The sequence below is a fragment of the Podarcis filfolensis genome (genome assembly GCF_964270895.1).
Source record: "Podarcis filfolensis genome assembly, chromosome: 14".
Taxonomy (NCBI): Eukaryota; Metazoa; Chordata; class Lepidosauria; order Squamata; family Lacertidae; genus Podarcis; species Podarcis filfolensis.
The window spans coordinates 5,333,422-5,356,686 of record NC_139616.1 but is presented as its reverse complement, the minus strand read 5'-3'; the positions used below and the strand labels follow the sequence as shown (position 1 = coordinate 5,356,686).

Here is a 23,265-nt window from a genome sequence, read left to right as displayed (position 1 = left end):
TATATAAGACCTTCAATTTTTAATTTGAAACTGCATTAAGGATTACAAAGAAGGCTTGGATAGCATCGCTAGTTTGTTTAAAAACCAATGCGTTGCTCTGTGTTTTGTAACTTTTATTTGTAACTACCTTAAGACTGTTTCCAGTAAAGCTTTGACACGCATTATTGAGGCGGAGAGCAAATTCATTTCTATTCTGCTCTGCACAAGGTCCAAATCAGGGAACTCACTTACAGCAACTCTAACAGAGGGGGCGGAAGCTGCGGCCTTGTGTGTGTGTGTGTGTGTGTCTATGTGGGGGTGTCTGTCTGTCCCCCCCCCAACGGTCCCCCTGTGTTTGACAATCAGCCCCCTGGACAGAGGACTCCCCACCAAACCGCGCCCTTTTTCGCACGCGTCACGCGCATGCGCCCCGCAGCCAGCCCCTCCCCCGGGCAGGGCGGGGAAGGGGCGTGGCCTCTGCCTGTCATGGCGTCCGAAGGCCGCTTGGGCCAGAAGCAGCCGTCTCGGTCGCGGCGGCGGCGCTGCTCATGCTGCCGCCGCCCGTAGCGGAAACGCCTCGCTGACCGAGGGAGGGGAAGCTGTCCGCCGAGGGCAATGGAGGGCCTGGCGGAGCTTCCGCCGCCGCCAGCTCTGCTTCCTCCCGCCCCCCTGGGCGCGCTCGAGCGGGGCGGCGGCGCCCCTGAGGCGAGTCGCGTCTCCCCTCAGGAAGAGGCGGGAATCGCCTCAGAGCCTGACGAGGCGGCGGCGGCGGCATCTGAGGAGACGCGGGAGGAGGCGGAGAAGCAGCAGCGAGGGGCGGGAAGCTCTTCGACGGTCCTCTCAGAGGCGGCCGCGTCCCTCGCTTCCCGCCTGGAAGAGCCGCCGCCGGTGGCCGAGAGCGCCCGAGATGCGACGCCGCCCGAAAGCCCCTCCCAGGCCGAGGCGACCGCGGCTCCGTCCCCAGGCAGCGGCAGCAGCAGCGGGGTGTCGGGGCCCGGCTCGCTGAGCCCGGCGGGCGGCGAGGAGTCGGCGAGCCTGGCCGACTCGCTCGGCTCCTTCTCCAACCTGCCGTCCTGCGACGGGGCCAGCATCTCCGACCTCAACGGCGGCGGCGAGGACGACGAGGACGACTCCGAGGAGGCGGCGGCGGCGCCCAGGAGAGCCCCTGTCGCCGGCGGAGAAGACGACGACGACGAGGATGGAGTCCGCCCTAGCAAGGGGGCTGCGGCAGGAACTGCCTCCGTCGCCGCCGCCTCTTCGTCGTCCTCCTCGCCGTCGCCGCTCCTGCTCCTCCCGCCGGGCGCCAAGGAGCGCTTCCCGGGTCAGTCGGTCTACCACATCAAGTGGGTGCGCTGGAAGGAGGAGAACACGCCCATTATCACCCAGAACGAGAACGGGCCCTGCCCGCTCCTGGCCATCATGAACGTACTGCTCCTGGCCTGGAAGGTGCGTGGCGGGGCTGGGGGAGAAGGACCAGGCCAGCTGCACGCCTCGCTGGCCTCCCGAGGGACAGGCAGCTTCCTAGATAAACTGGCCAGGAGGGCTGTCGTCTTTCCTTATCCTTTCAGGGGAAGGGCCCCCTGGCAGGGGCAGAGCACCTGCATTTTGCATTCCATAAGATCGAGGGTTCAATCCCAGGTATCTCCAGGTAGGGCTGGGAAGCACTTTCACAGTGGCATCCTGGAGAACTGTTGAGCTAGAGGGATGAGTGTGATCCCTCTTGTAAGGCTGCTTCCTCTGTTACATGTGTGGATGTCTTCCCTTGTCTGCCATGCCCAGGAACTGATCACCCTAGGTGCAGAGGTGCAGTTGCACCCAACATTATTTGGGGGGTGCGGGTTGCACATGCATGACATCACTTTGGCATGCTCCTTTGAGATTGTTAGCAATCATTAAAGAGACGGGTCAGTGCGAATGCCCCCTTAACATTCAACGGGCAGGGCACCCTGCCCACAGATACTGAGTGGGCCTCCTGGAGTTGGCACAACTACCTAGTTGAATTTCTTTCTGGGTATGGGCAGAATGCAGGTGAGATAGCCATTTTAGGAGGCTGATGCTGTGAGGTTGGAGGCACAACCTGGAACCTACCCTGCGATGCAGCTCCTAGAATGACACTGCCTCATTGCCAGAATTGAAGTAAGGCGCAACTTACAGTGGTACCTCTGGTTACGTACTTAATTCGTTCTGGAGGTCTGTTCTTAACCTGAAACTGTTCTTAACCTGAGATACCACTTTAGCTAATGGGGCCTCCTGCTGCTGCCGCTGCACAATTTCTGTTCCCATCCTGAAGCAAAGTTCTTAACCCGAGGTACTATTTCTGGGTTAGCGGAATCTGTAACCTGAAGCGTATGTAACCTGAGGTACCACTGTACTTCAGTCTTGCTAGTTGTTTCTGTACATAGCAGGGGTCTTTCCCTTTGCCTCAGGCTGCAAGCCCTGGCAGGGTGCCTCTCCTTTGGAAGTTTTCTACAGCTCCGCAGTTCATCTTGGGAAAGTAGAGAATCCCAGGTTCAGTCTCATATTAAATAGGATCTAGTTTGCACATGGTTAACCAAGCTATGGTTTATTGAGCCTGCACAAGTGTGCTGTCAGAAAGGAACTCAGACCCACTTTGCTTCTCCCTGGTTCTCTTAGTTCAGTGCAGTGTGCTGCTAAGCCAAGGTTTGGCTTGTTATGTCATCTAAACCCAGGCTCACAGTTAAGCTCTCTTCTTAACCTCAAAGTTGTATCAAGAGTCTGGGTTTGGACAATGTGTTAAGCCAAACATTAGTTTAGGTGTGACATGCACCTCACTGAGCTGAAGACTGGGAGGGGGAGCAAGGCAGCTGTAATCTCCTCCATGGGAGCCCACACATTCATCCTAAGCCCATAGCATTACATGTGAATTCATTCTATACCATCTAGCCCAGTATTGTTTGCTGTGACTGGTAGCTACCCTCCAGCCCAGGCATAGTCAAACTCCGACCCTACAGATGTTTGGGACTACAATTCCCATCATCTCCAACCACTGGTCCTGTTAGCTAGGGATGATGGGAATTGTAGTCCCAAACATCTGGAGGGCCGGAGTTTGCCTATGCCTGCTCCAGCCTCTCAGACATGGTAGAAGGTTTATTCCCACCATCCGACCCTTTTTAACCTGTGGTGTAGGAAGCTGAAAGTGGGACCTTTTGTTTGCAAAGCTGTATTTGCTGTTGAGGTGAGGTTTTCCCCCATACTGTATGTTGAAAAGAACCAGTGCTATTTTTCTAGAAAAAGAGGTGCTGGAACTCACCATGAACACCTCCCTTCTTCTCTAATAATAGCAGTGGCGCCCACCTGAGAGATGCCTGAGTTCCTGAGGTGCCGGAACTGAGTTTCTGTGAGTCCTGACTGACAAAAGCCATACAAAAAACATATGAAGCAAGTAGCCTTAGGCACAGACAGACCCGTCGTCAATCTATAGTCCTGGGCAATTTCATCTGACAGAGATCTATAAACTAAGCCCCTGTAGCTAAAAGCAGAAGAGCATGTATGTATGTGTTCTGCAACATAATTGTAGCCAGCTAGCCCCTCACATGATGACTCCGAATGTTGCTGCCACTTGGAGGAGCTAATAGCAGGTAGTGGTCCAACAGGCTGACTCAGTCTAAGGCAAGCAATGAGAGAGCCAGCATGGTGAGTGGTTAAGAGCGGTGGACTTGTAATCTGGTGAACCGGGTTCGCGTCCCCGCTCCTCCACATGCATCTGCTGGGTGACCTTGGGCTAGTCACAGTTTTCTGAAATCTCTCAGCCTCACTCACCTCACAGAGTGTTTGTTGTGGGGGAGGAAGGGAAAAGGAGATTGTTAGCCGTTTTGAAACTCCTTAGGGTAGTGATAAAGCGGGATATCAAAACCAAACTCTTCTCTAAGGTCTGTGGAGGCGCAGGGATGGACTTTGGTAATCTTTCATAATGTGGCACCCTGTGCAAGGCCAACATTTGGCACCCCAAATGGATCTTCTCAGTTATGGATTTCCTCATTTTTGTGCTCCCTTGGCTTGGTGCTCTGTTGTGGGGAACCACCTGTACCACCCTAAATCTGGTGCTGGGAGGTGTGAAATGACACCATTACTGTTTTCTCACCTCTCCCTCTGTTTTAGAAGCCATAACTCAGCTTTTGATTCCATGCTGTGATTACAGAAGGTTCCAGGTTGACCTCCCATTAAAAGAATTTTGTCTGTTTCCTTAATACCCAAGATACTGACAGCCAGTTAGAATACGCTAACAGTATTATTCTTGCTAGGTGGCTGACTAGGTACAGAAGGAAGCTCACGTTTATTTTATATTCTGCTTTTTAGTCCCAAGAGGCTTTACAAGTAGCTTACAAAGCGTTCTCAAAATAAAGTAATCTAGTATGACTATTTTGGGGACAAGAGAGAAGCTAGTTTTGAGAAGGGCTGTGATTGCCTTTAGCCAAAGATCCTGAAAGGAGTGGTAAACTGGGAGCAAATGATAAGCTCTTCATTTGGGAAGGATTTTTTCATGTTATCTCCAATTTGATCAACTACTATTAGATTAACTTGGGTTGGTCTGAAAAGGGTTTATTATCCTAGTGGTAAAAATCACATGTTTTGCTGGGGATTTGGCAGTAGAATTCCAACAGGAAGAAATTTCATTTTTGTGCTGTTACAAGCCTCACACAAATAGTTTCTTTGCATCTACACTTTCTCATTAAGTAAAACATGAACTATTGAACATTGGCTTCCTGTTGGGATATTGTTTTCGAGAATAATGCATTTGTTACCTGCCGAGTTAGGGGGGTAGTGTTGCACAAAACGTTGCAGGTGTAGTATAGTAGGAAAACACATACTAAACCCAAGGAACCTACTGACTTTTAGTCCCTTGGATAGTGCATGGGGCAAGGGTGTGCAAATTCCTTTCAACTCTGTATGTCTATTTGCAAGGTGCTGGAAACCTAAATCAAGCTTGTTTCTCAGACAGCACTGTTCAGAACACAGAGAGCAGTTGCCAAACAACATTGTTACAAACAATGTGATACAAAATGCGATATGTTCCATTTTGGAAACCAAGTTATTTGCCAAACAAATCTCATTCTGGAAATGCATGCAGCATCTTACAGAAATGGAAATAATTATGGTCTCCATATACAGTAAAGGAATGTGTACATATGGCATCCTTTTATGTTGAACATTAACTTCTCCATTTTGAAAGTTTCCATGGAAGAGAGAATTACTTTGTCAACTAATGCATCTTCTTTAACCTTACTGCTGCCTGAAACATTCCATTTGCAATCTGTGTCCTCGCTATTCTTCTCAGCGTTGTTAATGTAGCTTTGAACAGTAGTTCAAACATACATTAACAGCTCTGAGAAGCATAGCAGTTCAGCAGCTCAGATAATTTCATCTGTAGCCCAGCATTCAGAATCTTAAGTGATGCTGGGATTTGTTTCCACCAAGAGACCCAATGAAATTCAAGTCTTCCTGAAAGACAGTCCTATGCATATGTTGCCGTAATTTTACTTCCACAGTGACCTAGCCACACACTCTATTCCAGTCTGGTAAGGCTCTTTGGGTCTCGATTGTGTACCAGGTGTTGATGCAGACTTTATATAAATTGTTGAAAATTGCACATCATGATGATTTCTGTAGCTTCTGCATTTGAGGAGACATTTATGTTTCTTTGCAATCACAACAAAAAACAGGTATGCAGTGCTAATGCTGCTGACCACTTGCAGTATGCTTATACAGTTCTATATAAAGGAGTAACCTCTGTCGACTAAAACATAAACACCAAGGGACTTATTTTGGAGCCTAAACTTGTGAGGTGCTTCAATATCAAGGACAACTGAATACTAATACTGCTTTTCTGAAGTATATAGAACTCTTAAGTTGTGGTAGTAAAAACAATCCATGGAAAGAGAAGTCATCAAAAGAATAATATCTTCTGCAGCTTTTCCTAGATGTAGGAATTTGGAAGCAGCAGAGAAATGTGTCTCTCTCACTTGGGGAGTTGACCTTTGTACTTCTTGCTGATTTTTAATATAGTTTCCAATAGTTGATAGGCAGGCTTATTTCTACATGTAACAAAAATATCTGTGGCTCTTGTACATCTACAGTGCAAATTTGGATATTTAACTCTTACAAACTTTTATTGTCTTTTAAGTACTGTGGAAAAACAATTGAGCTTAAATTCTCTTCTCTCACAGGTGAAACTGCCACCAATGATGGAAATCATAACTGCTGAGCAGTTGATGGAATACTTAGGTTAGTACTAATAACACTGCATGAGTAATTTGTATTGAGAAAAATGGTTAATTCCTAAGCAAGGATTGTTTAGAATCTGGCAGGATAGCCTGCTTGGCAGTAGTTGAACGTTTAAATTAGCCTTGAGCCTGTTGTTAACTTTAAAATATAATGGGTGTAGTCAGCTTGTGGGTTGGAGAAGCCTGGCCATGCTAGAGTGAGATGATCCTTGGACACTGAAGGGCTCCTCTAGAAGCTATACATAGCTTCTAATTATTGGGGCCCTAACTAGCTCTTGTCTACCTAGCAGTTCGAAAGCACGTCAAAGTGCAAGTAGATAAATAGGTACCGCTCCGGCGGGAAGGTAAACGGTGTTTCCGTGCACTGCTCTGGTTCTCCAGAAGTGGCATAGTCATGCTGGCCACATGACCCGGAAGCTGTACGCCGGCTCCCTCGGCCAATAAAGCAAGATGAGCACCACAACCCCAGAGTCAGTCATGACTGGACCTAATGGTCAGGGGTTCCTTTACCTTATACTAACTAGCTCACCTTTGCCTACTAAGGACTATTATTTCTCTCCCCTCCCACTGGCCCTTCACTTTAGATCTTGGCACATGGTTGGGAAACAAGGGCATGGGGATTTGTACCCTACCCTTCTCACTGATTTGGTTAGTTTGGGTGATGTAAGACTGCAAATGTTATTTCTGTTCTTGCATTTTGTCTCTTTAAATTTGAAAAGGAAAATATCTCCAACACTTGCTACAATTGGCATGATTTCTATGGGAAATCAGATTTTTCTTTAGTTAAAATGGAACTGAGTAGGCTAGAATATTCACAGTCCAGCAGTCCTGAAATGTATTGGTTCATTCTGCAGGGGGAGTTCAGCAGCTCCACTTTAATTTCATAGAATGGATTTGCAGGGGCCATGACTCATTCTGCCCTTAAATACTTCAGAATACTATAGACTTGTTTGGTTGTCTCTCCAGGGAATAATTTAACAGCTAAAAATTGAGGGATGCTACTCAGTAATATAGGATACACAGATTGATATATACTGTAGAAATATTATAGCAAGGGCAGGGAACCTTTTCTGCTCCCTTTAATGGGATGGGAGTGGGAATTCCTTTTGGGCTGCGTGCTAGCCATGGGCTGGTCCAGAGCCAAAAGAAAGTGGGGCCACCCATTCTCTCCTGGCTTATGTGGTGAATGTGGAGGAAAAGAAGTGGAAGGAAGAAGTGAGCTGCCAGAAAAGGGGAAGATCAGTCACTTCTTTCAAGTAGCTCACTGTATTTCTGTACTGGAGGAGGAAGAGAGGTGTCTTTTTTGCTGCCCTGCAAGGCAGCACAGTGGGCTTTGGGGGGGTCTGAGGAGGAGAGACTAAAAGCGGCAAGGGAATGCACCATGGGCCAGATGTTTTGGTAGCTCTCCACACTTGTTACAGAAGAAGTAATCTATTGGTTGCTCTTTAGGTAGTATTTGTTTTTGTGGTTGCTAATTGGTGATAAAAGGTTGATACGCTGGAAGCAAAATCTTGAGTGCACAATTTAAAATATTTTATGTTACTGAAGAATATAACAGTTTGAAGTGTTAAAATAGATGTTAAAGCTGATATAAACAAGAAGAAGCCACTCAAAGTTGAGTGGGGAATGTAAAGCTCAGGCAAGCACGATTCAGGGAGAATGACTCTCTTGCCAAAGCTTAATCCAGGCTTCACCAACCTGGTGCAGTCCCAAACATCTGGAGGGCAACTCTCATCAGCTGTAGCCAGCAGAGCCATGTTGAGGTTGGGTGGGGCTGATGGGAGTTATAGTGCAAAACATCTAGAGGGCTCCAGGCTAATGAAGGTTAGCTTAAATCTTAATGTTTTTCCCACTTCATTTCTCTCTCTCTGTTTGAGTTAATCATAGAACCATAGAACTGTAGAGTTGGAAGGTACACTGAGGATCATCTAGTCCAATCCCCCCCCCCAAAGCAGGAATATCAACTAGAGCAGGCACCACCAACCTTCGGCCCTCCAGATGTTTTGGACTACAATTCCCATCATCCCTGACCACTGGCCCTGTTAGCTAGGGATCATGGGAGTTGTAGGCCAAAACATCTGGAGGGCCGAAGGTTGGGGATGCCTGAATTAGAGCATCCATGACAGATGGCCACCCAAGCTTTGCTTAAAAAGTCTCCGCTGAACAAGAGTCTGCCACCTTCTGAGGGAGTCCATTCCACTGACAAAAGAGCTCTACTTTTCAGAAAGGTATTCCTGATGTTTAACTTGAATCTCTTTTCTTGTAACTTGAAGCCATTGGTTCTGGCAGCCTTTAAGATATTTGAAGGTGGCTATATTCACTCCTCTCAGTCTCCTCTTACCCAGCTCCCTGCAGCAGTCCTCAGAAGGTTTGGTTTCCAGACCCTTTATCGTATTGGCCACCCTCCTCTGCACACATTGCAGCTTGTCAATATCCTTCTTAAATTGTGTTGCCCAGAACTGGACACAGTACTCCAGGTGTGATCTGATCAAGGCAGAAATAATCACTTTTACACACCTTTGGAGGACAAGTATTGGAAACTCTTCATGTATCTAACCAAAGTTGAAATTGGCAGGTCAAAGTACAGGTTTTTAGAAAAGCTAATTTTATTGCAACCGATTATTCAGCATATAAATACACTCCTTAATTTGTCTCATAAATTCCAGCTTTGTCTTTCAGGGCATACCTGAAAGGAAGCTGACTCATGCTAGTAAGCAGCAGCTTTCTAATATTGAGTATTTGCTTGCATCTTTACAGCCTCTCACAACTAATCTCCTCTAATTGATAGGTTTTTTTCCTGTGAAAGAACCAATAAAGCTTTAACAAGATTAGATTGCTTTTGATTATAAAGTTCCAGCTTTCAAATTAGAATCTTTTGTTTTCTTATAGGGGACTATATCCTTGATGCAAAACCAAAAGAAATATCTGAAATTCAGCGCTTAAACTATGAGCAGGTAATAAATAACAAGCTCTTCTTAAGAGTAAGTGGCATTTTCTAGTAGTGAATTAAACCACTTAATCTCTCCCCCCCCCCATTCATATTGTAAAGTTAAAGCTTCTGTTTAATCATATTAAAAGCAAGAGTAAATCAGTGGAAGACAGACTGCTACATTAAAAAAAGAATTATGCATTACATATAGCAACATGAGCTACACTCTTTATCTTGTTTGTGAGATGAAATTCTTTAGTGAATTAACCTACAGTTCTTCTTTCTGCTAAAGTCTAGTTAACAAATGATAGGATGGCTTAATTTTTCTCTGTAATAAGTTTGTTTTCCATTACTTTCATAGAGTTTTTAAGTAATAAAAAACTTGAAGGGAGTAAATTACCAATAAGAAATCTGCAGTGAGTTGAGAATTTCCTGATTCTCCTGAAAAACCTGAAGCAGTTAATTTTTTAATGATGGGCATTTGCTAACCCTTGGTAGATTTCAATATGAATCAGTAAAATGTGTTAAATGTTACTTATTTGTTAAAAGCTCCTGGATATTATTGCTCTCAGAAACTATGGTTATAAGATTTGGACACTCTATGTCCTTTGGCAATGTTTTAACATATTGGTAAATGAGGTTATAATCTGATTATTGGTCAAGTCTCATCCTACTGTAAATGATAATTTTTTATACTTTCCGCTGTCTTCATATAGCATTGAGAACTCAACAGCTTCAGATTTTTTCTGTAATCTGCTTTTAAAATACTGTTACTAATACTGGTATTGTGTGTTGACTGATGCAAACAGTTAAGTTTTCCTTTTTTTGGCAGAATATGAGTGATGCAATGGCAATCTTGCATAAGCTTCAGACAGGTCTTGATGTGAATGTGAGGTTCACTGGTGTACGAGTGTTTGAGTACACACCTGAATGCATAGTGTTTGACCTTCTTGATATTCCATTATACCATGGATGGCTAGTAGATCCCCAGGTAAGCAAGGAGAGGGGATGTGTTAATCCTATGGGTGTGGTTTATGGAATTTGTCCCCAGCTCAGAGGATGGCCTGTAAAACAAGTTCATATAAGAACTTAAGTGAACATTTAAAAGCTACAACGGATAAACACAAAGATAAATATAGTAACTAAATTTTTTACAGATCCTAAACGCCACTAAAAGTGCATCAGTACAGCTGCCTTCTTGTAACTAAGAAATAGCATGGAAGGTCCAAAATGTGGCTTTGAGGAATTGCAGAGTGTGGGTGCCACCACAGCAAAAACCTTTCCAGTAGTCACCCAGCTCCCTTCCTAAGAAAGAATCATGCAAAGAATGATACTGGTGGATGGGCAGCTGCATATTGTTTTAGTCATCATTGTGTACTGGAAAATACAACGTTATATCATTCCACCTGTGTGTGCCATCACAGTAGTGTGTTTTTAACTGTTGGTAGCATTAACTTGTCTTTCTCATAATAGACACAAAATATCAGTCAAGCTTGGTTTACCTTTTCTCTCCCCCACAGACTGCTGACATTGTGAAAGCAGTTGGTAACTGCAGCTACAATCAGCTGGTGGAGAAAATAATTTGTTGTAAGCAGTCAGACAACACTAAGCTAGTTGATGAAGGTGGGTGAATTGCTTAAGAATGTTAGAAAAACACTATTTGATCATATCAAATGTCCAACTAATCCAACATGGACCAGTCAGAAGCATTAAGACAATGCTGTCATTCTTCAGCAACTGGTAGCTGACATGAATAGAACCCATAAGAACTTAAGGACCCTGCTGGGGCAGACTAAAGGCCCATCCAACCAAACATCCTGTTTCCCATAGTAACTAACTGAATGTCCCTGGGAGGCCCACAAGCAGAGCATGAAGGCAATGGCCCCACCCGGTTGTTTCGCAGCTTCCACAATTATAAAGCCATCTTGGTCACATGCATGAATGCGGCGTATTGGGGGGAAATCTCTGATTTTAAGCATAGACCTATTGAGTAGAATTCAACTAAGTCCTGTTCAGAGTAGACCCACTGAGATTAATGAACAATTCATGTCCAATAACTTAAATGGGTGTGCTCTGAGTCGGACTAGCATTGAATAGTCTGTGACTGCAATCCAGTGGCCACTTAACCTAGAAACAAGCCTGTAACTCTGCTTCACAATCAACCTCTTCCTCTCATTTGAGTCGAACAGGCTTTGTAGTAATTTAATGCCTTTTTATTTTACCAGCAAACCATCCTTAACCATCTTACACTGGAATTGTCTTGTCCTCCATGCGGTTCTAAGCTGACACTCTCCAATTTTCAGATAAATGTCATGCTTGGCTGGGTACTACAGTACAGCAGGTTTAGGCCCCAAATATCTGAAATATGCCTCCTTAATATCCAAGAGTCTGTACTGAAGATAAACAGAGGGGCTCCTCTTGGTATTTCCACTACCCTTCATAATTTTTGGGTGGGTGGGTGGCCTGGGAGAGGGTCTTTTCTGTGGTAGTTTATAAGAGGTGTCTCTGGCATTGTATACTTTTAGCCGTATGCTGAAGAAGCACCTTTTTACACAGGCCTTTGACTCTGTGTGTGGGGGGGATCTACCCTATTTTCTTGACTGTAATTGTTTTAAACTGATTTTAATATTGTATTTTTAAATTGCAGTAAACCACCTTTCTTCGCAGGTTCCATAGCAGAACAGTTCCTAAACAACACAGCCACTCAGTTGACCTACCATGGGTTATGTGAGTTGACTTCCACTGTTCAAGAAGGAGAACTATGTGTGTTCTTTAGAAACAACCACTTTAGCACCATGACCAAACATAAGGTATATGGCTGTGAATAGTTTCTGTATTTTATCTGAGCTTGTTAACTAATGAAGCTCATGAGTATGTGGCCTGCTCCTAGTTGATGTCCATTTGTCCCTAAAGTGTCATGTGGCTGCTTTGCCCGAGAACAGGGATAAGGAACCTGTGGCCTTCAATATGTTAACTAATAGTCCCATTGTCCCATGTCATTGACTATGCTGGCATCCCAGATCTTTTCCGATTGAGGAATGCATGTTGGCTTCTAAATGTGTTTCCTTTGGCATATTTTCAAACTCCACATACATGTATGCTCAAGTGGTTCAGTTTTAATTCTTTTCTCTAGGGTTGTAGCTCTGACTTGATGATCAGCCTTCTTTTACTAGAATCCTATGTATCAAAATGTACAGCCAATGAATTAAGTTGATATCCACATCTGCACACTGTTATGCCATTAGATAGTGCCATGTCTCCTTGAACCTCTTCTGGGTGCATTCAGAGACTATAACGTGGGGAACCTGCAGCCCTCCAGTTGTTAAGACTATTCAACTCCCATCATCCCTGGCCATTGGCCATGCTGATGGGAGTTGGAATCCAACAACTTATGGTGAGCTGCGCTTCTGGAGGAGGTATAATAATGCATGAAATAGTTGCAGATGTGAAATTTTAGCTGATAGCTATAAACTGATGATTTACTATGGAAAGTTGCATAACTGTGCAGCAGGGTTGCAGACTCCACAAGTATGGCTCCTAAAGCTAAAAATACTCAGGACATCGTCACTAACTTCATCTCAAACAATGGACATGGTATTAGCAGTATTCAGCGCTCCCTCCCCCATCCAAATTAGTTTCCAACTACACATGTGTAAAAGAATTTCCTTTTTGTTTAGGGCCAGCTTTATCTCCTGGTGACAGATCAGGGTTTCCTTACAGAAGACAAAGTTGTTTGGGAAAGCTTACACAATGTAGATGGGGATGGAAACTTCTGTGATTCTGAATTCCATCTACGACCTCCATCTGATCCAGAAACAGTATACAGAGGACAGCAAGATCAGATAGACCAGGTAGATTTGCTTTGCCTTTTCAGTACTTGGGATGGATACAATTTCCCCACTAGCGCTGTATGTAAATCGTGCCTTGTGTCAGCCTCCTTTTCCCTCTTGATTCTCTGAAAGCAGAATAAACTAGGCAGAACTCAATGTCTGCTTCAATTATGTAGTCATGTAGCATAACATTACGTTTCTTAAGAACCTCAGTAGAGTCATGCTGAATCAGACAGAAAGCCCTTCCTTTTCCAGTATCCTGTTCCCCACAACACTGAACCCAATGCCCCCGGGAAGCCCATGAAGAGGGCAACAGCCCTCTGCACTGCTGCCTTCCAACATGTGGTGATACTCAGAGGCATGCAGTAACATTTAGCCATTGATAGCCCTATCCATGACTTTGTCTAATGCCCTTTTAAAGACATCTATAAGGACACTGGATTATTTGAAATACCATTCTCTGTCCTTGAGATCTTGAGGGCAGGCAGGAGGTATCTGAGGGTTGCCTTTTGTCCATGATATCTGGAAGCATGTTGAGGATGGACAAAAAGCCTGCTAGATTCTGTACACTAAAAGCTGCTGAGTGATCCAGCAGTTACAACTTGTAACCAAGTCAGGGCTGCATGGTGCCCAGCAATTTTTTACCCAGTTCATTGTGGAAGGAGGCTTCACACATCAGCTTTCATGCAGCCGCTGAAAGTGATATTTCTTTTGTGTATGGAGGAAAGCTGAAAATTTGGATGGTGGATACAATCTCACTGGTTGATTGTATTGTGCCAACTAAAGCAGTGTTCACCATGGATTTACATAATAGGATTATCTGATGGCATTATCCTTGCAACAAGAGCAGCAAAGCCAAGACATTAATTGGGAGCAGATACCAGAAGGAATCAGTGACCTTGAACTTGCCAAGAAACTTCAGGAAGAGGAGGACAGACGGGCTTCTCAGTACTATCAGGAGCAGGAGCAAGCTGCCGCTGCCACCGCTGCTGCCACCGCTGCTCAGGTTCAGGTACGGAAGTTTGGCTCCTGGTGGCCCTTGTATTCTGCCAGCAACTTTCCTCATAGTCCTGTCTTCTGCATGCTTGCATGGAAGCATTTCCTGTTGAGTTGGTTGGGGCTGTAGCTCAGCGACAGAGCTGGGAAAGTAGTGCTGGGAAAGACTTCTGTCTGAAACCCTGGAGAGCCCCTGCCAGTTGTTGTAGACAATACTGAGTTCACTGGGCCAGTGATCTGACTTTAACTGTTAACTTTTCTGGAAGTGTAATGCTGAAAGTCGAGGCATAAATTTATCCAAAGAATTCTGTAGCTGGACAGCTGATGTGAGGTATGGCTCCATCTGGGGCAGAAGTCCTTAGAACATACATTAGGGTCTGCTTTGAGAGGCCTTCCTGAGGACTTCAGGGACCAGGCCTGCCTGCCATTGTTTGGCATAAAAGTGAGTTGCTAGAGCCTGTATCCCCAAGGCCCATTTGCAATTTTCTCCAGCAAATGCACACATCACAAATCAGTGGACACTCGGGGGTTGTTTTCTCCCTTGGGAGTAAATGGGGCCTGTTGCGCCCTCTGAAAGGCCCAATGGGATGTGCCGTGGCGGCGGCAGGCTCTGTTGGGCCTTCCCACTGCAGTGGCGAGCTCCACTGGAGCCCATCGCAGTGGTGGGAGGGCCCGACAGAGCGCATTACAGCCACAGCAAGCCCTGTTGGGCGTGACAGGCCTCCTCCCACGGTGTGACATTGCACGTTCCGGGCTTCCACAATGTTGGGGGGAGCCTGGCATTCCTGCATAGACCTGAAGGGGTGACCCTGGTAAAATGATTAGCCATGTTGGCTGCTGGCACTGAGTAGTTTTCAATAAAAATAAAAATTCTTAATTACATCAAAAATAATTGACAATATGTAAAATTCAGTTGGTAGCTGTAGGTTTCACACCCTGAAAAACATACATGATTACTGAACAAATGCGGAACACACAGTGCAAAATCTGTAAATAATGCGAGGGAAATTTTTATTTTTTAGATTTCACTTATGGATGAAATTGTTTCTTAGAGGCTGAGGATTGGTCTGTCTTCTGCATGTTATACACCAATATATTCCTAATTTAGCCTGCTATCTGACACTGATCACATATCTATTGAGGTAACCTAATGTAAACTAATGCTTCCCCTCCCTTTTCATCTATTGGCATATTTTCTTTCAATGACATGGACTTTAACATGGGGTGTTTGGTACCATCTTGAGGGATTAAGGTACTATTTTTTATAGTTGGCGTCAAGTACTGAACTCCTAAAACCCCGGGAACCAGCCCTTGTTGGTTTAGCAGGTGCCAAGCAACCACAGTTGAAAAACCAACCCTGCAAGGTAGTGCAGCTGCTACCATGACACTGGTCCAACTAGGCTGGACCAGGAAACTCCCATAACATTACCAGATATCGCATGACATACACTGGGACAAGAGCAAAAAACCAGACTGTCTGGTCCACAAAAATTGTTCAGTAGCTATGAAAACTGGATTCAGTAATAAGGCTTCCAAAAAAGCTACATCAGGGTTGAAATGATAGATTTATTAAAGTACCGGTAATTAAAAATAATAGCATAAAATCAAACCTGCATACTCTGAAAATACAATTAGAAAATACAGTTTGGGAGTACATTTGGGAATTACAAAACAGAACAAAAACAACAAAGCTCACTTGTCCAGCTGCATACAAACTGCTAAGAGCCATTTATCTCACAGAAACTCAGCAAATAGCTCACAGGTGTGGCAATGGTGCTGCAAACAAAGATGTGAGGCAACAGACAAAAGAGTAAAGGCAATTTCATGAAATGGATCTAGATAATCTGCTTCATGAAGGCCTGCCTGAAGCTGACAAGCCACCTTTCCTAGGAATGGAACACAAAGTTGTTAGGCTATCTTTCTTTGTCTTTATGGTGGCACAAGAATCACTTTCTTTGCAACAAGTTCACACGGAGTGAATTCTGAAGTGAGTGGTGGGCCTCCATCTTCCAGAAAAGGAAATGTGAAAATTCCTAATGGGGTGGGGAGTAGTTGGGGACATTACACTACGCTCCCTTGGCCCCCCTCCAGTGATGAACTTGGCTGGCTGGTCACCATTTGATGTTCAGCAGTGCTTGGCCCAGTGTGGACAGTATCTCTTAGTTGGCCTTAGTGAGTGTTTCTAAGCATAAATGATGCCTGGCTGATCTGTTCTGAGCCTTTCTTTGCCTGAGCAGTGGATGAAAATACTTCAAATAAATAAGCTGCCTTTCCCCCTCCCCTTTCCTATTGATAGCAAGTGCAAGGAGCTGCGTCTCCATCAACTGGAAGACAATCTGGGAGTAGTGAGCGGAAAAGAAAAGAACCTCGGGAGAAAGAAAAAGAGCGAGAGAAAGAGAAGAACAGCTGTGCCATTCTATAACAGGAGGGGGACTCTACCTGGACCCAAGCACATATCCTTGAAACACAAACAAGGAATTCTAAGGACTCCAAGCTCCACATGCCGCCTGTGCCTGATAGCCCCACAGAGGATGGTGCCCCCAAGACCATTGAAGTCATGCACGCTCTCTTTCAGAGGGGTTTGAATGAGGCTGCCTCTGCCTTCAATGCATTGTGAGAAAATAACCACCTTTGTGGAGGGGGAGTCCACACTGCCACAGGTTTTGACCTGTTGGAACATAACTAACTCAAAATATTTGTTAGTAAATCTGCTTGTCTCTGTGATGAAAGGAGTTAAGTGGTTCTCATATTGGGCTTCTGCCAGAGGTCTGTACATCAGTTGCCACAAGAGGACCATTTATGGTGTGAAAGCAGTCTTTCAGGCTTCTGGGCATCTCACAGCCTGTAGCTCACCTGTTTTATTGGCTTTTGGGAAGGTGTCCCCTGAGCTGTCTTCAACCTAGGTGAGACCTGGGTCTGAAAAGTATTGGTTAAGATTACTCAGAAATGGCAAGAGAAATGGAGGCTTGTACCATATTTGAGTCAAGCTCACCATTGTACTTGGCCCTTTTCTGTTCAATACAGATGAGTGAGACCAGAGCTGTTCTATTATTTATTGATCTCCTCTATGCAGGAGTAGGTGACTGGAAGGAAAAGCTGATGTGCTGTAATCTGTGGAATTAAAATTGCTTGATACTTGCCTCGCCCCCCGCTCACCCAAAGTACCTTGGATGAGTAATATGAGGATGTGTGTGATTATATGCCTTATCAAGTGTACTGTAGGTAGATAATCTGTATCATGTCCATGCAGCTCTAAAGCACACTTCCACAGAGTATGAAAATTGTTCCACTATGCTCTGGGGCTGTGGTCCTAACTGCATATGCGAACGAATCTCCTGGATTTTGGTGGGACTTACAAGGCAGTTATGGAGGGAAGGAGCATTGAATATTTGGAAAAGATACTTGGCTGTAAACACTTAAAGTAGAACTTTGGGGAATCACATTTTATAGAGGACAGCATACAAATGAACATGCTACTTCTCATAGTACTGATAGTATTGAATGTTACTGTCAGAGGGAGCAAATTCCAGGCCATCCTCACCAGGAAGGCGTTGGCCTTCATCCTTTTGATAACTTTATATGTCAGTCCGTAGAGGCTACTTGCTACAATCACAAAGCCTGGATAATTGCATCTATAGACAAACCTCATCCCTGCCTAACATTCAGTGTGGCAATCTTTCTACTGAGGTGGTTGGTAACAAGGTGCCATTGAAATGGGAGGGTTGGATGCTTTCCCCCCTGAAGTTCCTTTAGGAGCAGAGAGTCCAGTCTAATAATTAGATACCCTGTTTCTAACTTCCATTTTGCAGCAGCACCAAAATACCTTAAGTCTCAGATGAGGGGGAGGCCGTGCCCTGAAGTTAGTTCTAGCCAAAGTCATTTCCATGAGAGATGCCTACTGCTTGACAGGGTGCGTATATTTGTCCCCTTTAAATTAAGTCTAAAATATTGGCCTTCAACCATTGGTCTGAAAGGTAAACATTTCTGGCAAATTTGCGAACAAACAGAATGGCTTTATTCATAACTGAATTTACCCTTGTATTGCATAACATTTTAAAGAGTATCTCTTCTTGTACTACTTCAGAGTATCTTATTTCACATATGCACATTACCCTAACCCTCTGTTAGACAATAGTGCCATCTTACATTATGGATGAGATTTTAACACATACATTAGCACAAAGCTGTATCAAGGCTTTTCTTTTTGCAGAAAAAATGCGAAGGTGTTTACATTAAGTGTACGTTTGTTCCATTTCCAGTCTGTTTTTACATTGGCAATTGCAATAGTCAGTCATAGTGAAAGAAATGCCTGATGCTCCTATTCATTGTTCCCTCTTCATTTACAGTAGGGTATGACTCTCTTGCTTTTATCTGAATATCAAGGAAGTTAGATTTCTATGATGTGGCTGGTGTTGTGGAGTCAGAAAGCTCCAGCAGATGGAGGGCCTGCTGTGTGCAATGAGCTATGACTTCCTCCCATTAGGCAAGAGGTAGTTTCTAGGAGGGCTAGCTCTGAGGTCATGCCTGGCCTTATGTTGACAATCTCATACTTTGGTGCAGCATGCAGAACCTTGTCAAGATGCGGATTTGCCCTAACAGCATGATCTTACCATTTAGGTTTTTGGCAGACTTGTGTGATTGGTGGTGGTGTTCTGGGAGCCATTAGTAGCCTCTTAGAAGCTGCGGAGAGGAAAGATGGCGTATCTATGTCTTCTAGCCATAACAACCCAATTTTTAGCCCCAGGTCTATTTGCTTGCATTTGTGAGTAGCTGGTGGGGGCATAGTAATAGGGGCCATGCTGTGTTGTTGGTGCTCAAGGCTGCATACCTCTCCATAAGGTTGCTGCCATTGATGGGGTTCCTGATCATTCCTGCAGAGACTTAGCCTAGGCTTTTAACTTGCAAGCAAAATCAAGTTTAACACAAAAACACATGCTTGTCATGTATTTCCCTACTGCTGCCTCTTAAAAACAAAACATCACATCACTTCCAGAAGACTTGATTATGTAGAGAGTGAAGGGTGTGGAAAGACTTAAGGCCCTTAATGAACACAGGCTTTTGCCTTATCAAAGCTTAATAATGTAGAGCAGGAGTGTAGGATCTTTTCTTTTTTGCTGTGGCTATGTAATTGATGTTATAAATGCAGAGATTCATCAATGTCACCACTTAAAGCACTGCCAAATACTTTTATAATTTTGTAAAAGGCACTTATGTGTAAGACGTTGCTTTTGAAAAAAATCATGACAGTTGTCCTAAATGGCATCCTTTAACAATTAGAATGTCTTAGTTCTCTTTCACTGCAGCTGTTTCTTTTTGTTTTTGGCTTATGGCTGTAGAGCGGGAGTGAATGTTGTGCAACCATTGTGGCTGGGGCCAATCGTATGGATTTTTCTCTTTATTACTGGCTGGGAAATAGCACACAAGTTCACCTCTGCCTGCAATGGCAGTATTCAGAAACACAAGCTCCCACTGCGTGGGCTAGAACCACTGAAAGCTGGTTTCCCATATGGCTTGCTCAGTTAGTGTGTTGCGGGGGGCGGTATCTGTCTTACTCCGCAAATACACGTATGTGCAACCTTCAGGCAGCAAATACAGCAGCACTTCCTGGCTTCTGTCCATCTTTAGATTCCAACCCACATATCTCAGCCACAGGCTGGCTTCTAGTTGATCAGATACTTTGCATGGATTTACACTGTGATCAGCAGCTAGCTGTTTTCTGTTGGATCTTGTCAACCTACTTTGATGTATTGAGCTGACAACTGTTGGCATTCTCACTGTTTTCTTTCTAATTTTTAAATATATATATTTATAATTTTTAATAGTCTTAAAAGTGACTTCCTCATGTAATAAAAATTGATTCAACTGCTGAAATGACTCATGGAGTATTTAAGCAAAGAACAAAACCCATAGGGGGACAGTCTGGTTTGCCCTTGCTGAACTTGTACTGTAGCATCCTGCTAATTGTGTGTTTTATTGCTTCAGCCTACATCCTCCTCAACGGAACTATTAAAAACCAAAGAGAACCTACACAAACAAGGTCAGAGACACCTGTGGAACAATGTAAATCCTATGATCTAAAAGGTAGCTTCAAGGGCTGGGTGCTGTAGCTTCAAAAGCAATCAAGCTTCCCTTACAGGCAATTTGCAGCCATAAACAAGACCTTGCCCATCATGCAATCCAGCTCTAGTTTTAGGTAGCTGCCAGCAGGTGCAGGATATTATTATTTATACCCTGCCCATCTGGCTGGATTTCCCCAGCCACTCTACAAGGCTTCCAGCAAAAAAAAAGGGGGAAAGTCAAACATCAAAACGTTCACGATACAGGGCTGCCTTCAAGATTAATTTCCCAATTATAGCCACACGTGTTACAGAGCAGAGGGTAGATCTTTAGCTGAAAATCTGCATCTACAGCATGTAGAAACTTTCCTTGAAATCAGTTTCCCTTGCTGGCCCAAAGTCTGGCAAGAGCCTTAATATTTTTCTGAAAAGGCAAAGCTGTAATTTGCAGGGTGCTTAATGCTGTGTTCATATTCAGTTATCAGTAGGCTTTCCTTGATACACATTCCACTGAAAGGACAGAGACATGCCAAAAGACAGAAAACCGAAGTTGGCATAGATACCAGCCAAAATTATTAGAGAAGGGATGAGTAAGCTATGCCTCTCTACTAATCCCTGGCCACTAGCAGTGATTCCTGTGGATGAGAGACTCCAACAACTGAAGAGCCACTGTGTTTTCCATCACTAGATGGTGTGTGTTGTTGTTGTTGTTTCAAAAAAAAACTAGTGGGATGCGGGTGGTGCTGTGCTCTAAACCACTGAGCCTCTTTAGTTTGCCGATTGGAAGGTTGGCAGTTTGAATCCCTGCGATGAAGTGAGCTCCCATTGCTCTGTCCCAGCTCCTGCCAACCTAGCAGTTCAAAAGCACGCCAGTACAAGCAAGATAAATAGGTACTGCTGCATCGGGAAGGTAAACTGTGTTTCTGTGCACTCTGGCTTCCATCATGGTGTTCCGTTGCACCAGAAGCGGTTTAGTCCTGCTGGTCACATGACCTGGAAAGCTGTCTCTGGACAAACGCCAGCTCCCTCGGCCTGAAGGCGAGATGAATGCCACACCCCATAGCCGCCTTTGACTGGACTTAACTGTCCAGGGGTCCTTTACCTTTACCAAAACTCTTGTTGAGAAAAAGTAAATAAGCCTCATAACAGGTTTATAAAATTATGGATGAGGTACAGAAGGCAGTAGGGATGTGTGTGTATACATATATATTCTGTTGAAACTTGGATCACTTAGGAAATTTAACCTTCCTTAATGTCTCAATAATGTAATTACAGACACCACCAACCTGGTGCTCTCCTTTCAGACTACAATTCCCATCAGAATGTAGGACATGGTGTCTATAATTATTGGGGAAGGCTGTTTTATGGTGTTTGCTGCCACAAGATGTGTGTGATAATGTCTGTCATCTTAGAAGGGTTTAAAAATGGATCCAAACCAATTCATAAAGGACGTATTTTATCAAATAGTTACATTCCACCTTTCATGTTGAAACAACAAAGGTCCAGGGGCAGAGGCAATGTTTCAGCTACTGGAAAGGGCCCCTGCCTTCCTGTGAGCTTGCCACTATGGGAAAGCTGGAGGAGTTGATAAAGTTTATTTTAAATATGTAAGCACTTCAACAGCTATCTTACTTGCCTTAAGTTTGATAGCCCCTTTATTGTGCAACTGAAGATATGGTCAACACAGTGTTTTGTTTGCTGGTTTTTGTACAGGGCAGAGGCCACAGCTAAACATGCCAAATGTGGGGTTATTGTAAAGTTGGAACACACTTGGTTCATGGAATAATTTTTAAGAATAAATGGACACAAACCTGACATGCCTCTGATGTGGGCTGATGTTTATATCACAGGACACTTTTTTTTTTTGCAGCTGTCTAAGAGGTCTACCTGAGTGGCATTTAGGAATGAAAATGGCCAAGTGTATAGAACATTTGTCCCCCCCCCCCCCGGATGTTACATAGGTATTTTACACTGTTTACAAGCAGCATACTGGTATGCAAGAACTTGGGCCTGAATGAAAACAGGTGGATTGCTTTTTCCGTAGCATAATTAGGCCTTAAACATTTGCAAGTAGGAGCTCTTTAAAAACCATCTCCTTCCACACAGAGTGGCCCACCTACATCATTTCCTATATAAAATCCAGATGGCTGCAGAAGAAGTGGAACACAAGACAGGTTCTGGTTTTTACAATAGCGCCTACAGGTGTTCACCTGACTAGTTTTAAACACACAAACAGCAAGAACCCAGCACTTTAAAGGAATGTGAGATGGTGTAATTAAATTGCTGTTTGTATTGACTCTGTTAGCACTATTTTGCTGTTGCTTAAGTTGTTTTATTGTTGCTAGCCTGCTTGAATGTCATCCAATGGAAACACGTGATATATATTTTTTAATTTCTGGAAAAATGGCAATCAGGGTAAGGCTGTACATGCCATGGTATCAAAGAAGTACAGACAAATGAGAGAAAAGGATACTGATTAGATAGTTCACATTCCAGTTTTCATTTAACTTTAAGTTTCTAGTGTTCATGGTTAAGATTTGTTCAAAAGTTTGAACAATGCCTTTGCTGTTATACTATATAACTTAAATTTGATGCTGTATTTCTATTTTTATGCTTTGATTGTACTTTTTTAAAAATCTAAGCTGCCCAAAGAGCTCTTGTTATGGGCAGTATATAAAATGTGAAAATTAAATAAATGCCTGAACACTCTAGACCAGAAGTCAGCAATGGTGCTTTGTTGCGTTCCTTGTTCCCTTCCTCCAGAATCATTGTGCTTTTATGCAAAAGAGTAAAAACAAATGTAAAATTGGACAAAAGTGCCAATATGCATAATTTACACAGGGTAGAGAATCTAGCTTTCCTTGACAATGGACATTGCAGCACTGAATACTGAAAAATGTAGACTATGGGTACTTTTCAGTATATCACCCAAGTAAATCTTTCAGATAAAATGGGATGTACCTTAAGAATGAGGCAGATTTCAAGAGGACATATGTGAACAGCCACTTCCCCAGCTTGGCTGCTGAAGGCCAAGAGCAGAACACGGCCAAATCATAAGGCCACTATGCTCTGCTGCAAATGGAGTCTTAATTTTTTTTAGCAATGTCATCTGGGTCTGGCCATTTCCATTACTGCAGGCCATGAGTGGGGCTGCTGGAAGGGAAACGGGGCAGGGGCCAAGTAAGAAGAAGATTCTTATTCTACGCTTTTCACACAAAGTTTTCAGATGTCAT

General features: G+C 44.0%; 1 protein-coding gene across 5 annotated transcripts; it reads left to right on the top strand.

Moving 5' to 3' along the window:
- Nucleotides 1-422: 422 nt before the first annotated feature.
- Nucleotides 423-19,847, top strand: MINDY2 (MINDY lysine 48 deubiquitinase 2). 5 transcript variants are annotated; one of them, XR_014541657.1, is made up of 10 exons: nucleotides 423-1,425; nucleotides 6,165-6,222; nucleotides 9,111-9,175; nucleotides 9,983-10,141; nucleotides 10,671-10,773; nucleotides 11,818-11,960; nucleotides 12,828-13,001; nucleotides 13,795-13,992; nucleotides 14,999-15,118; nucleotides 16,273-19,847. XR_014541657.1 is itself a non-coding variant. In XM_083586581.1 (10 exons), the coding sequence occupies exons 1-10, from the start codon at nucleotides 595-597 to the stop codon at nucleotides 16,396-16,398; spliced, it is 1,503 nt and encodes a 500-aa protein (XP_083442707.1). In that variant the 5' UTR covers nucleotides 437-594; the 3' UTR covers nucleotides 16,399-19,847. The 5 variants fall into 5 exon arrangements, 3 of the variants coding, with proteins under 3 accessions (XP_083442706.1, XP_083442705.1, XP_083442707.1); XR_014541658.1 differs by having other exon boundaries at nucleotides 430-1,425; nucleotides 9,111-9,202; XM_083586581.1 differs by lacking the exon at nucleotides 14,999-15,118 and having other exon boundaries at nucleotides 437-738; nucleotides 1,120-1,425; nucleotides 9,111-9,202.
- Nucleotides 19,848-23,265: the final 3,418 nt, after the last annotated feature.